General features: G+C 40.3%; 2 protein-coding genes across 2 annotated transcripts in view; both read right to left on the bottom strand.

The window, feature by feature from the left end:
- Positions 1-15,170, bottom strand: part of Erich1 (glutamate-rich 1) — a gene marked incomplete at its 5' end in the record, with an annotated part of 52,793,804 nt that overhangs the window by 45,063,452 nt on the left and 7,715,182 nt on the right.
- Positions 1-15,170, bottom strand: part of Galntl6 (polypeptide N-acetylgalactosaminyltransferase-like 6) — a 1,235,193-nt gene that overhangs the window by 140,846 nt on the left and 1,079,177 nt on the right. For both annotated transcript variants that reach the window (NM_001436575.1, NM_001135756.2), the window contains one exon: positions 2,081-2,198. In NM_001436575.1, coding sequence (NP_001423504.1) covers positions 2,081-2,198 — 118 coding nt within the window. The remainder of the gene's footprint in view (positions 1-2,080; positions 2,199-15,170) is intronic.

Raw genomic sequence — 15,170 nt, 5'->3', positions numbered from 1 at the left:
ATTATAGTCTTAGCAGTGAGGCTGAAATCAAACATTTTTTAATACATTTCAGTGACTGATTCCAGATCATTAGCTGTATCTATAGGAGAACTCATTAGGCAAGGGCAAGCAGACTGACAGTTAACTTGAGAATGGGTTTGGTCAGGGATTGGATGTTGTCTTAGTTAATTTTCTAACACTGTAACAAAATACCATGATGAAGGCAACTTATACAGGAAGACATTTAATTGAACAGGCATGGTTCTGGGATAGAGAGTTTACATTTAATCCACAAGCACAAGGTAGAAACTGGTGGGCTTCTGGATCCTACAAAGCTGACACACCTCCTCCAACAAGGCTTCACAGCCTAATCCTTCCCAAAGAGTTCCACCAACTGGGGACCAAGTATGCAAACTGGGACCACTCTCATTTAAGCTATCACAAGTGGGAATCCATTTCTTGTTTATTATAGTCTTAGCAGTGAGGCTGAAATGGAGCACCTTAATCTCTAAATGGTAATGGGTAATAATTTCATCTTTAACAAACCATAAATACAATCTCTCAAAGTATAGTCTACATTTAATCCTTAAAACCTATAGAAAACCAATCTAAAATAATTGTAAGTTTCTCCACTGTTCAATGGAGTAATAATATAGACCTTCTAAGGTTATTTTCTTTCAAATCAGCTAATACAGAAGTACTCAGTCCAGCATTTGGCTTTTAGCACTGAGAATGTGGTTGTGCTGATGTGTAAGGATTACAACTGCATTAGCTCCTGCATATCTACCACAACAAGACAGGGAGCAGCTGCCCTAACAGAGGGACCCAAAGACGCTGGCAGATCCAATGGTATAAAACGATGCATCGGAAGTGATAAGAAAAGTATCTTAGGTGCAAAATTATATGTTTGATTGTAGCTGGATTCTTAGGTTTGACTTTAATTATGTTCAGGATGTACTTTCTTTTTGCAACAAGCACTGTTGGACTTTGCAGCAGAAGCAGTCACCAAAGGCTGACATACGTAGGAGGTCTCATTCAGCAGCATCCCAAGAGTCAGCCTTTGCTTCTATACAAACAATGGTTAAGATGAGAGAAAGAAAAGAATTTTTCTTTTCTTTATAAGACTGAATTACAAAATCATATTGGCAATTTGAAGTATGAATTCTTACACAGTTTATTTTACCTTCACTTTTTTTCATATGTTGTAATTTGTCATTTACTTGAACATCATGAACTGAAACTAAATTACAAATATATATACACATATGTATATATATGTGCAAATGTGTGTGTGTGTGTGTGTGTGTGTGTTGTGTATGATAAAGCATAGCATTTAATTGAGAATTGATTACTGAGGAAGGTAGAGAGATGGGTAATTCCAGATAAATAAGTACAAGACTTGCTTGTAGCTAACCTGCTCACACCTGAAACCCTAACCTGCTCAACACAGACTACCCTGCTCATACCTGAAATATTACCCTGCTCGCACCTAAAATCCTAAACTGCTCACACTTGAAATCCTAAGCATATCCTAAGCTCACAGTGTGAGCCAGGCACATTACTTCAGGTTTGAGGCCAGTCTGGCTTATATAGTTTTAAGCCAGCTTGACTATAGTTAGCTATCTCAAAATAAAGCAAAATTAAACAAAACTTAAAAACTTGCTCTTCAATGTAGCATTGATACTTTAAAATTAAATGTATTATCAGTTCAAGGAGTTTTGCAATAACTGGATAAAACCAAGATCTCAGTTGCTCCCTCTTGTCTGACGGTGAATGGCAGACCTCCACTGCACTAACTTCTGTCTCCTGCCTTCGTCTTTACTTTCCTGTCCTTTACGCTATAAAGCACTCCAGGATGAATGCCTTTGCCAGGGGAGCAGTAGGTGTAAGTTTGTAGACTTGCTCACCTATGCATTGGACTGTGAATGGTTTCTTTTTGCACGCAGCATGGCTGTGTCTCACTGTAACACTGGGAGGAATTCGCCTCTCTTGTAAAAGGTCCCCTGGGAGTCATAGCTTCAAGACAGATCACAAAGCAAAGTGATAAGTTCTATCAGAATAGTCTGTAAGTATTGGAGTGAGGGCAATCTGAGTGTCTTACCTTAAAAGAGATTTCATACTGCTCTCCTCCCCAGATTTCTAAGCCTGGGTCATAGCCACCCAGTTCCCAAAACCACTTTCGATCCACTGCAAAGAGACCTCCAGCCATAACAGGAGACCTGGGAGACAGAAGATAAACAACACTTAAAGGACTATGAACATCAAAAGCAGTAGTAGTTTTCTTTGAAACTCACAATCTGGTTTAGTGTTCAAATGTCATTTTCAAGCATGGCTATCAAGAGCAAATGTAGAATTCTTATTTCATTTCTATTGAAGTGGATGTGGCAGAAGAAGCTAGATGAATATTAAAATTGCAACTCAGGTTCTGACACTGCAAAGGTCCTTAAGAATCACACTTGGCCACCTGGTTATCATCAGAGAGAAGTGCACTACATTAGTGACTGATCTATTGGAAATATTGCTTAGTTTTATGGCTTTTTCCTAAGTTGAGAGAGGTCTTTTACCATCAGAAAGAATGGTAGTAAAAATGTGATAGGCACATCTCTGATTTCATCTCTTACATGTATCATCGAGCATCTGTCTACTGTGTACAGTGCAGGTTTTATTTAGAGACTATGAAATAGAATAGACTAAAGTAAGATTTTAAAATAAGCTTTTGTTTATGTGTGCATGTACGGGATATGCACATGAGTGCAGGTGGCAGTGAAGTCCAGCAGAGGGAGTCTGACGCCATGGCGCTGGAATTACAGATGGCTGTGAGCCCCATGACAGGATCCTGAGAATTGGACTCTGGTCCTCTGGAAGAGTATACGGGTGCTGAGCTGCTGACCCATCTCTCCAGTCCTAAGATAAATATTTTTGAGAGTGTAGATTTTGTGTAATTGGCAAGATCAAAGATCTAGAAGGAAGATTTATTTGTCCTCCTTGAGAAAGTGCACAGAGTATAATGCAAAATCTCATGTAACTTGCGCATTTTGTTAGAAATGGAGATTTTTAGAATCAGATGTCCCTTTATTTCTCTCTCCAGCAGCCTGTTCCCACTCCCGTTTTCAGCACTTCAAAGTGGAATTATAACTGTAGCTGGAGCAAATTAAGACTATAACTGGGTGAAAATTTCCAGTGAGCATATCACCATAGTGGTAACCTTTACTTCTGCAGGACTGGGTTAAAAATCACTGGGAGTTTTGAATTTTAGAAATATTGGGGGAAAGAAATCATGCAATTAATCATTTAATTGTAAATTGTTTTTATTGTAGGCAACAAAAGAGACACAATAATCTTGTTTAGAAATGATGTTGTAAAGAGTTTGAATAGTATATTTTAGGTTAACCTGTCTATAAATTAAATCCAAATGAACCCATCAATTATTAAGAGTATTGGAATTTATGAGGATAATTCTATATTTCTTTGTTCTTGCTGTTCTATCAACGTTTTGCATCATGTTTTGTAGCCCTGTTAATAGAGCAGAAATATTTAGAATTTTTGTGCTTTTGATGAATTGCCTCATTATAACTAGGAAATGGCTTTTATTATTTCTGGTGATATTCTTTGCTGTACCATCTATTCTATGTCATTTTAATAAGAACTCTTGTTTCCTGTGTTCTCCAGCTCTAGTATTTATAACCCTTCTGACTCTTGATTTTTTTTAACCATTTGTGTATTCATACTGAACATGCGTTTCTGGGTTGTTGATGTAGGTACAGTGATTGTGTAGCATGAGTGAAGCCCAGAGCTAGATTCTAGCTGCCATCTCTAACGAGTGCGTGGCAGGTGGGGCAGAAGGGTCAGTGCATAGTCATGCTCAGCTCACACACATAGCTGATACCCTTTTCTCTCTGTCTCCCTGCAAAAGTGGGGTTCTTATCAGTAATACACACACACACACACACACACACACACACACACACACTGCTTTATACTTGGGTCATTTAGATCCTTTTATTAAAAAATGTTGATGTTACACTTAAACTTATCTTCCATCTTTTCTGCCTGTGTCAAGAATGTTTGTTTTCCCTTCATTTATATTTTTAAAAAATATTTTTCATTGTTTCATATATTACATTCTTACCACAGTTTCCTCTGCCTTCCTTCCTCCCAGTCTCTCTTCACCCACTCAAACCACCCCTTCCCCCCTTCTCCCCCAGATCCATCCATCACCACTACCAACACCACCACCATCAGCTCTTCCCAACGCCCCCACCTGCCTCCCCTTAGAAAAGAACAGGCCTCTCAGGGACATCAACTGAGCACAGCTTACCAACCTAGCATAACACATACCAATCACATCAAGACTGGCCAAGGCCACCCAGTAGTAGGCAAAGGGTCCCTTATGATTAATTGAAGATTTTCATAGCAGCTTTCCACTTTCCTTTCTCCAGCGTTTGGACTTCGTTACACATTTCACTGCCTGCCGTGCACTCTAATGTAATGCTCATATTTTAAAGTACTAACATTTCATCATAAACAATACACACATACATAGGTCACACATAGCATATATCCACATAAACAAATAACACGTAAAATAATATTAGGGGTAGTATTTCTGTACTCTGTTGGGTTTCAGTAGTTCCAGTGAAAATCTAGCATTGTGATTTCACTGTAGGACTGAGTCTGTAGGTTGAATCTCAGACCCAAAGGACTCAGTTCTGGGCAATGTTAGACTGAAGTCAAAAGAAGTGAGCTAGGTACATCCAGCTTTATTAAACAGTAAAGCGTGCAGTGTGTCATTCTTTCTCCTTCCCAAGAAAAATGAACAAGGGTAGCCAACAATTTCTTTGCAATTTCTTCTGCCCCTTTTATTTCATTTTATGTAAGAACTGGTCTCAGAACTCCCTGTTGGTTCCATTCTCCATTTTCACACCGGCCTGTCTACTTCCTGCTTGACTTCTTCCAAAGCTTCCTTCTGTTTTGTTTCCCTGGGAATGAGAATGCACTGTTGCCATGGCTTGTGACTCCGTGTCCGTGTGACACATGAATGCTGCTTACCAGCACTGTTCACAACATCACCAATCAGTCCTCCAGCTTTGCAATTAAAAACATTTGTCATCCCTGGGGTGACTTCTAAAATTAATGTGGTCATGAAGATTCCTTAGTTTTCAGGCCACAGAAATATGTGACTTCTCTGCAAACATAGTGGAAGTGAGTTTTCTATTTCATACCAACACGATTGGGCCATGCAATAAATATGATTTCCTTTTTACAGATAGTTGAATAGCTTCCCTTCTCCATGGCAGTTTTTTGTGCCCCAAATTTGGTTTGCTCTTAAGTTAGTGAGGCTATCATGTAAAAGTTTGCTGGCACAATTCTTTATTTGATAGCAATAACAAAAACCTGTATTCTCATTGGCAAATGCACATTTCAGAGTGTGTGGTTGGTTTTCTCTTCTATACTAGGACATTATCTGAGTGCTCTGTCTCCATCCTGTAACCCTCACGGCTTCTGAGGAGTTGCCAAACTGCCTGCTCTTCCCTATTTAATGAATTGAGTCTTTACTTCATATATTTAGAAAAAAATGGTGGAGGCTTAATTAAAACATGCTTTCTCTAGGGTATTTTAAAAGGCTCCTGTCTCAAACTTTCAGTCACAGAGCGTACGATTTCAAATTTTAACACATGCCAAGTAGCCTTTTGGATTAGAGGAATGAAAGCACGCAAAATACCGAAAAATAAATCCATGAGGAAAATGTTTGAAAATATGTGAATGATTAAAATTTCGGTCCAGTGATGTGAAGGGGAAGTCACTTTGGGCTCTTAGAAAATAGACTGGTGCCTGGTTGCTGCCGCTGCAGAGAGCCCGTGGGCAGCACCCCATGAGCGAACTTGAGCCTCAGGACAACAGGTAAGACCAAATTTTCTGCTGCAAGAAAGCTGCCTGGTGAGCTTGGGACACACGGAAGCAGAATTTCTCTAGGACCGGGCACGTTCTGTGTTTACCAGAAGTCCCACACCCGCGGATCCCAGCCTGCAGCAGCTCTCTGCTCCCAGACCCGGTGAGAGAGAGACCCAACCGCCTGGTCAAGTGGGCACTCCTGAGGCTGCAGAGCAGAAGAGACCACCAACACTGCTCACCCCTGCCCACATCCCTGGCCCATGAGGAAACTGTATAAGGCCTCTGGGCTCCCATGGGGGAGGGCCCAGGAGCGGCAGGACCCCTGCCTGAGACACCACCGGAACCTGAAAGAAACAGACCAGATAAACAGTTCTCTGCACCCAAATCCCGTGGGAGGGAGAGCTAAACCTTCAGAGAGGCAGACAAGCCTGGGAAACCAGAAGAGACTGCTCCCTGCACACACATCTCGGACGCCAGAGGAAAAAGCCAAAGACCATCTGGAACCCTGGTGCACTGAAGCTCCCGGAAGGGGCGGCACAGGTCTTCCTGGTTGCTGCCGCTGCAGAGAGCCCCTGGGCAGCACCCCACGAGCGAACCTGAGCCTCGGGACCACAGGTAAGACCAAATTTTCTGCTGCAAGAAAGCTGCCTGGTGAACTCAAGACACAGGCCCACAGGAACAGCTGAAGACCTGTACAGAGGAAAAACTACACGCCCGAAAGCAGAACACACTGTCCCCATAACTGACTGAAAGAGAGGAAAACAGGTCTACAGGACTCCTGACACACAGGCTTATAGGACAGTCTAGCCACTGTCAGAAATAGCAGAACAAAGTAACACTAGAGATAATCTGATGGCGAGAGGCAAGCACAGGAACCCAAGCAACAGAAACCAAGACTACATGGCACCATCGGAGCCCAATTCTCCCATCAAAACAAACATGGAATATCCAAACACACCAGAAAAGCAAGATCTAGTTTCAAAATCATTTTTGATCATGATGCTGGAGGACTTCAAGAAAGACATGAAGAACTCCCTTAGAGAACAAGTAGAAGCCTACAGAGAGGAATCGCAAAAATGCCTGAAAGAATTCCAGGAAAACATAAATAAACAAGTAGAAGCCCATAGAGAGGAGACACAAAAATCCCTGAAAGAATTCCAGGAAAACATAAATAAACACGTAGAAGCCCATAGAGAGGAGACACAAAAATCCCTGAAAGAATTCCAGGAAAACACAATCAAACAGTTGAAGGAATTAAAAATGGAAATAGAAGCAATCAAGAAAGAACACATGGAAACAACCCTGGATATAGAAAACCAAAAGAAGAGACAAGGAGCTGTAGATACAAGCTTCACCAACAGAATACAAGAGATGGAAGAGAGAATCTCAGGAGCAGAAGATTCCATAGAAATCATTGACTCAACTGTCAAAGATAATGTAAAGCGGAAAAAACTACTGGTCCAAAACATACAGGAAATCCAGGACTCAATGAGAAGATCAAACCTAAGGATAATAGGTATAGAAGAGAGTGAAGACTCCCAGCTCAAAGGACCAGTAAATATCTTCAACAAAATCATAGAAGAAAACTTCCCTAACCTAAAAAAAGAGATACCCATAGACATACAAGAAGCCTACAGAACTCCAAATAGATTGGACCAGAAAAGAAACACCTCCCGTCACATAATTGTCAAAACACCAAACGCACAAAATAAAGAAAGAATATTAAAAGCAGTAAGGGAAAAAGGTCAAGTAACATATAAAGGCAGACCTATCAGAATCACACCAGACTTTTCGCCAGAAACTATGAAGGCCAGAAGATCCTGGACTGATGTCATACAGACCCTAAGAGAACACAAATGCCAGCCCAGGTTACTGTATCCAGCAAAACTCTCAATTAACATTGATGGAGAAACCAAGATATTCCATGACAAAACCAAATTTACACAATATCTTTCTACAAATCCAGCACTACAAAGGATAATAAATGGTAAAGCCCAACATAAGGAGGCAAGCTATACCCTAGAAGAAGCAAGAAACTAATCGTCTTGGCAACAAAACAAAGAGAATGAAAGCACACAAACATAACCTCACATTCAAATATGAATATAACGGGAAGCAATAATCACTATTCCTTAATATCTCTCAATATCAATGGCCTCAACTCCCCAATAAAAAGACATAGATTAACAAACTGGATACGCAACGAGGACCCTGCATTCTGCTGCCTACAGGAAACACACCTCAGACACAAAGACAGACACTACCTCAGAGTGAAAGGCTGGAAAACAACTTTCCAAGCAAATGGTCAGAAGAAGCAAGCTGGAGTAGCCATTCTAATATCAAATAAAATCAATTTCCAACTAAAAGTCATCAAAAAAGATAAGGAAGGACACTTCATATTCATCAAAGGAAAAATCCAAGATGAACTCTCAATCCTAAATATCTATGCCCCAAATACAAGGGCACCTACATACGTAAAAGAAACCTTACTAAAGCTCAAAACACACATTGCACCTCACACAATAATAGTGGGAGATTTCAACACCCCACTCTCATCAATGGACAGATCATGGAAACAGAAATTAAACAGTGATGTCGACAGACTAAGAGAAGTCATGAGCCAAATGGACTTAACGGATATTTATAGAACATTCTATCCTAAAGCAAAAGGATATACCTTCTTCTCAGCTCCTCATGGTACTTTCTCCAAAATTGACCATATAATTGGTCAAAAAACGGGCCTCAACAGATACAGAAAGATAGAAATAATCCCATGCGTGCTATCGGACCACCACGGCATAAAACTGGTCTTCAATAACAATAAGGGAAGAATGCCCACATATACGTGGAAATTGAACAATGCTCTACTCAATGATAACCTGGTCAAGGAAGAAATAAAGAAAGAAATTAAAAACTTTTTAGAATTTAATGAAAATGAAGATACAACATACCCAAACTTATGGGACACAATGAAAGCTGTGCTAAGAGGAAAACTCATAGCGCTGAGTGCCTGCAGAAAGAAACAGGAAAGAGCATATGTCAGCAGCTTGACAGCACACCTAAAAGCTCTAGAACAAAAAGAAGCAAATACACCCAGGAGGAGTAGAAGGCAGGAAATAATCAAACTCAGAGCTGAAATCAACCAAGTAGAAACAAAAAGGACCATAGAAAGAATCAACAGAACCAAAAGTTGGTTCTTTGAGAAAATCAACAAGATAGATAAACCCTTAGCCAGACTAACGAGAGGACACAGAGAGTGCATCCAAATTAACAAAATCAGAAATGAAAAGGGAGACATAACTACAGATTCAGAGGAAATTCAAAAAATCATCAGATCTTACTATAAAAACCTATATTCAACAAAATTTGAAAATCTTCAGGAAATGGACAATTTCCTAGACAGATACCAGGTATCGAAGTTAAATCAGGAACAGATAAACCAGTTAAACAACCCCATAACTCCTAAGGAAATAGAAGCAGTCATTAAAGGTCTCCCAACCAAAAAGAGCCCAGGTCCAGACGGGTTTAGTGCAGAATTCTATCAAACCTTCATAGAAGACCTCATACCAATATTATCCAAACTATTCCACAAAATTGAAACAGATGGAGCACTACCGAATTCCTTCTACGAAGCCACAATTACTCTTATACCTAAACCACACAAAGACACAACAAAGAAAGAGAACTTCAGACCAAATTCCCTCATGAATATCGACGCAAAAATACTCAATAAAATTCTGGCAAACCGAATTCAAGAGCACATCAAAACAATCATCCACCATGATCAAGTAGGCTTCATCCCAGGCATGCAGGGATGGTTTAATATACGGAAAACCATCAACGTGATCCATTATATAAACAAACTGAAAGAACAAAACCACATGATCATTTCATTAGATGCTGAGAAAGCATTTGACAAAATTCAACACCCCTTCATGATAAAAGTCCTGGAAAGAATAGGAATTCAAGGCCCATACCTAAACATAGTAAAAGCCATATACAGCAAACCAGTTGCTAACATTAAACTAAATGGAGAGAAACTTGAAGCAATCCCACTAAAATCCGGGACTAGACAAGGCTGCCCACTCTCTCCCTACTTATTCAATATAGTTCTTGAAGTTCTAGCCAGAGCAATCAGACAACAAAAGGAGATCAAGGGGATACAGATCGGAAAAGAAGAGGTCAAAATATCACTATTTGCAGATGACATGATAGTATATTTAAGTGATCCCAAAAGTTCCACCAGAGAACTACTAAAGCTGATAAACCACTTCAGCAAAGTGTCTGGGTATAAAATTAACTCAAATAAATCAGTTGCCTTCCTCTATACAAAAGAGAAACAAGCCGAGAGAGAAATTAGGGAAACGACACCCTTCATAATAGACCCAAATAATATAAAGTACCTCGGTGTGACTTTAACCAAGCAAGTAAAAGATCTGTACAATAAGAACTTCAAGACACTGAAGAAAGAAATTGAAGAAGACCTCAGAAGATGGAAAGATCTCCCATGCTCATGGATTGGCAGGATTAATATAGTAAAAATGGCCATTTTACCAAAAGCAATCTACAGATTCAATGCAATCCCCATCAAAATACCAATCCAATTCTTCAAAGAGTTAGACAGAACAATTTGCAAATTCATCTGGAATAACAAAAAACCCAGGATAGCTAAAGCTATCCTCAACAATAAAAGAACTTCAGGGGGAATCACTATCCCTGAACTCAAGCAGTATTACAGAGCAATAGTGATAAAAACTGCATGGTATTGGTACAGAGACAGACAGATAGACCAATGGAATAGAATTGAAGACCCAGAAATGAACCCACACACCTATGGTCACTTGATTTTTGACAAAGGAGCCAAAACCATCCAATGGAAAAAAGATAGCATTTTCAGCAAATGGTGCTGGTTCAACTGGAGGGCAACATGTAGAAGAATGCAGATCGATCCATGCTTATCACCCTGTACAAAGCTTAAGTCCAAGTGGATCAAGGACCTCCACATCAAACCAGACACACTCAAACTAATAGAAGAAAAACTAGGGAAGCATCTGGAACACATAGGCACTGGAAAAAATTTCCTGAACAAAACACCAATGGCTTATGCTCTAAGATCAAGAATCGACAAATGGGATCTCATAAAACTGCAAAGCTTCTGTACGGCAAAGGACACTGTGGTTAGGACAAAACGGCAACCAACAGATTGGGAAAAGATCTTTAACAATCCTACAACAGATAGAGGCCTTATATCCAAAATATACAAAGAACTCAAGAAGTTAGACCGCAGGGAAACAAATAACCCTATTAAAAAATGGGGTTCAGAGCTAAACAAACAATTCACAGCTGAGGAATGCCAAATGGCTGAGAAACACCTAAAGAAATGTTCAACATCTTTAGTCATAAGGGAAATGCAAATCAAAACAACCCTGAGATTTCACCTCACACCAGTGAGAATGGCTAAGATCAAAAACTCAGGTGACAGCAGATGCTGGCGAGGATGCGGAGAAAGAGGAACACTCCTCCATTGTTGGTGGGATTGCAGACTGGTAAAACCATTCTGGAAATCAATCTGGAGGTTCCTCAGAAAATTGGACATTGAACTGCCTGAGGATCCAGCTATACCTCTCTTGGGCATATACCCAAAAGATGCCTCAACATATAAAAGAGACACGTGCTCCACTATGTTCATCGCAGCCTTATTTATAATAGCCAGAAGCTGGAAAGAACCCAGATGCCCTTCAACAGAGGAATGGATACAGAAAATGTGGTACATCTACACAATGGAATATTACTCAGCTATCAAAAACAATGAGTTTATGAAATTCGTAGGCAAATGGTTGGAACTGGAAAATATCATCCTGAGTGAGCTAACCCAATCACAGAAAGACATACATGGTATGCACTCATTGATAAGTGGCTATTAGCCCAAATGCTTGAATTACCCTAGATCCCTAGAACAAACGAAACTCAAGACGGATGATCAAAATGTGAATGCTTCACTCCTTCTTTAAATGAGGAAAAAGAATACCCTTGCCAGGGAAGGGAGAGGCAAAGATTAAAACAGAGACTGAAGGAACACCCATTCAGAGCCTGCCCCACATGTGGCCCATACATATACAGCCACCCAATTAGACAAGATGGATGAAGCAAAGAAGTGCAGACTGACAGGAGCCGGATGTAGATCGCTCCTGAGAGACACAGCCAGAATACAGCAAATACAGAGGCGAATGCCAGCAGCAAACCACTGAACTGAGAATAGGTCCCCTGTTGAAGGAATCAGAGAAAGAACTGGAAGAGCTTGAAGGGGCTCGAGACCCCAAAAGTACAACAATGCCAAGCAACCAGAGCTTCCAGGGACTAAGCCACTACCTAAAGACTATACATGGACTGACCCTGGACTCTGACCTCATAGGTAGCAATGAATATCCTAGTAAGAGCACCAGTGGAAGGGGAAGCCCTGGGTCCTGCTAAGACTGAACCCCCAGTGAACTAGACTATGGGGGGAGGGCGGCAATGGGGGGAGGGTTGGGAGGGGAACACCCATAAGGAAGGGGAGGGGGGAGGGGGATGTTTGCCCGGAAACCGGGAAAGGGAATAACACTCGAAATGTATATAAGAAATACTCAAGTTAATAAAAAAAAAAAAAAAAAGAAAATAGACTGGCTCTCAGCCCTTCTCTCGTTTCAGTGGATGCAGTGAAACTTTTGGACATGTGGATTGAAATGTGAATTTTATCAGAAATGAAAGGACACAACTTCCCTCAGGACTACACCAGGCCGAGTCCAAAAGAAAGGCAGCCCAAGTGATCCTCAATCACACAGCCAGGGATTTCCAGCTGACCCATGACTCAGAACTCTTCATATACATATATATATATATGTATATACATATATATACGTATATATATATATATATATATATATATATATATATATATGCAATAGTTTTTATCTTACCAGGAGTTCAGTTGTGGAACAAATAACATTTAAAATGCAAAAAGGGCCTTTAAGTGATAAATCAAGTCTTAAATTCAAATTTTGAGCAATTTCTGTACATGTGGAACAAATTCTATTTTGTATAACTTAACTGTGTACAGTGAAATGAGAATAAAAGGAGGGCAGAAGAATGTTATTACCCTCAAATTATGCAAGGAGGCGTCTATTCCAGGGGCAAAGAGTGCAAAGGTCTGAGCTTAGGGAAAGAGACCTTTTAGAAGAAGGCCCTTTAAAGTGTAGGAACAAAGAAGAAATGTAATGACAATGATGATGGCAGAAATTTGTGCTTCCATTGAGTAGTTTCAATGGAGGCATTAAGGGAAGTGACCTGGATATCAGGGCAGTAAGTGTGGAAGTTTAACGGTGGAAGCTCACGCTTATGTTGTTCTGGGCTCAGCTTTCTCAGCAAACCCAGGTACCAAGAAATAATATTTTAGTATGACAATACTTTTTGGTTTTACTACTAGGAGGCACCAAATGGTCATTTACACCACACACACACACACACACACACACACACACACACACACACACACAGACACACACACACACACAGACACACACAGACACACAGTGTGGTATGTGTGGTGTGTCGGTGTGTGTCTGTGTGTGTGTCTGTGTGTGTCTGTGGGGGGGGCAGGGAGGGAGAGAGAGAGAGGGGGGTGGGGGTACATGCATGTATGTATATATACATTTTCTTTCTTCACACATTTTGTGCTTTTCAGAAAGGAATAAATGTCAGCATTAATATTAAAAATGCATCAAACAGGTATTCTGCTTCCCTTCTGAGAGGCACCACTAACTTGGATTGGATCTTAGGAATGAGGGATTCTTTGATTTATCAAGTAAAGGATGGACTTTCACAAGTGATCTGATTGACAGGACAGGCATCTCAGGCTTCTCAAATTTTGTATTTGCCGGAACCTGATGGAAGATGGTAACACTAATGGGCCCACTGAACCATGGGTTCCTTTATTCATGGCTTGTATGGTACATTCTCATCCTGACTCACTTGGTTTTCCAATATTGACAAGGGTAGCACAAAAAGAAGCACATGCACCAAGGATTGTTTGCTTCTCTTGTCGTGGGAACCTGGGACCTGTGAAGAGACCTTGAGCTACTCTGTCAGAGACAAATGGTCCTGCTGACCAATCAGCACCGACAGCCATGGATATGAGACTGTTAAGACTAAGCTTATCCAGCTCCACCTGGCCATAAGATGACCAGTGTCACATGAATGACCACAGGCACAAATTAACCACTTCTCTTTCTTTGATTAATACTGACAGGTTTGCTCTCCTGGGAAGTTGCACTTTCTGTGCTTGAACTGATGAATTGATTGCTAACTAAGTAGGAGTCAGTCATGCTACTTAAGAGAAACCAACAGAACAAGTTGGGTTGTGTCTAACTTATGACCTAAGGGATTGTGGACCAACAAAACAGTTGCTCTAAGCCACTGGCTATAGGGATATGTTGTCATGCAAACATAGAGACTTCATGGCAGACACTTTCTTTGAGATTCAAGCTTTTATGGGATGTATTAGCAGTTGTATTGTGCAACCAATGAGTGAGGATACTCAAGACAGTACTTTGACTAGCTGCTTCGTTTCTGTGATACAATCTGATTACTTTAATTTACTTTTTGTATTTAGTGTGTGTGTGTGTGTGTGTAAGAGGGGGGGGAAGGTGGGAAGGGGGAGGGGCAGTGCATGTGTGGAGGTCATTGAGCAACTTGCAAACTTGTAGACATTTTTTTTCTCTTTCTACCATGTTGATTCTGAAGATCCAACCTCAGTTCTCAAGTTTTGTGGCAAGGATCTTTATGTATTGAGCCATCTCACTGGCCCTGTATTATTTTTAAAGTTGTGTCCAAATATCCAGGGGATATATTGCCATGTGGAGATGAATCACAGAGCTACTCAAGATCAAAATGAAAGGCTTTCTTCTTTAAGGGGAATGGGTTTTGTTTTTCTAAATTTACAAAGATAACATTAGTGTTAGAAGCATTAGTAAGAAAGAGATTCGGCCAACTGGTCATCTAAAACCAGTGGCAGAGTTAAAACCATTTAACTTTTTGGATAAGATGAGGAGGAAAACAGAAGCAGAAACTCATGGTACCTATTTTTGCTATGATATATCATGATTTATCAGTTTGTTCCTATTACACATACATATGTTATGATTTCAAAAGCTTTGTAATATTTCATATACTTTCTAAAATTTACCTCATATTTACAATAGCAGATACTCCTATGAGTGGGTATCAAGTGTTTACAGAAGAAATCATGTACACTTTTAATAGTG

Source organism: Rattus norvegicus, chromosome 16 (assembly GCF_021556685.1).
Source record: "Rattus norvegicus strain SHRSP/BbbUtx chromosome 16, alternate assembly SHRSP_T2T, whole genome shotgun sequence".
Taxonomy (NCBI): domain Eukaryota; kingdom Metazoa; phylum Chordata; class Mammalia; order Rodentia; family Muridae; genus Rattus; species Rattus norvegicus.
The sequence above is the reverse complement of the archived record's forward strand: the minus strand, read 5'-3'. Positions and strand labels throughout refer to the sequence as shown.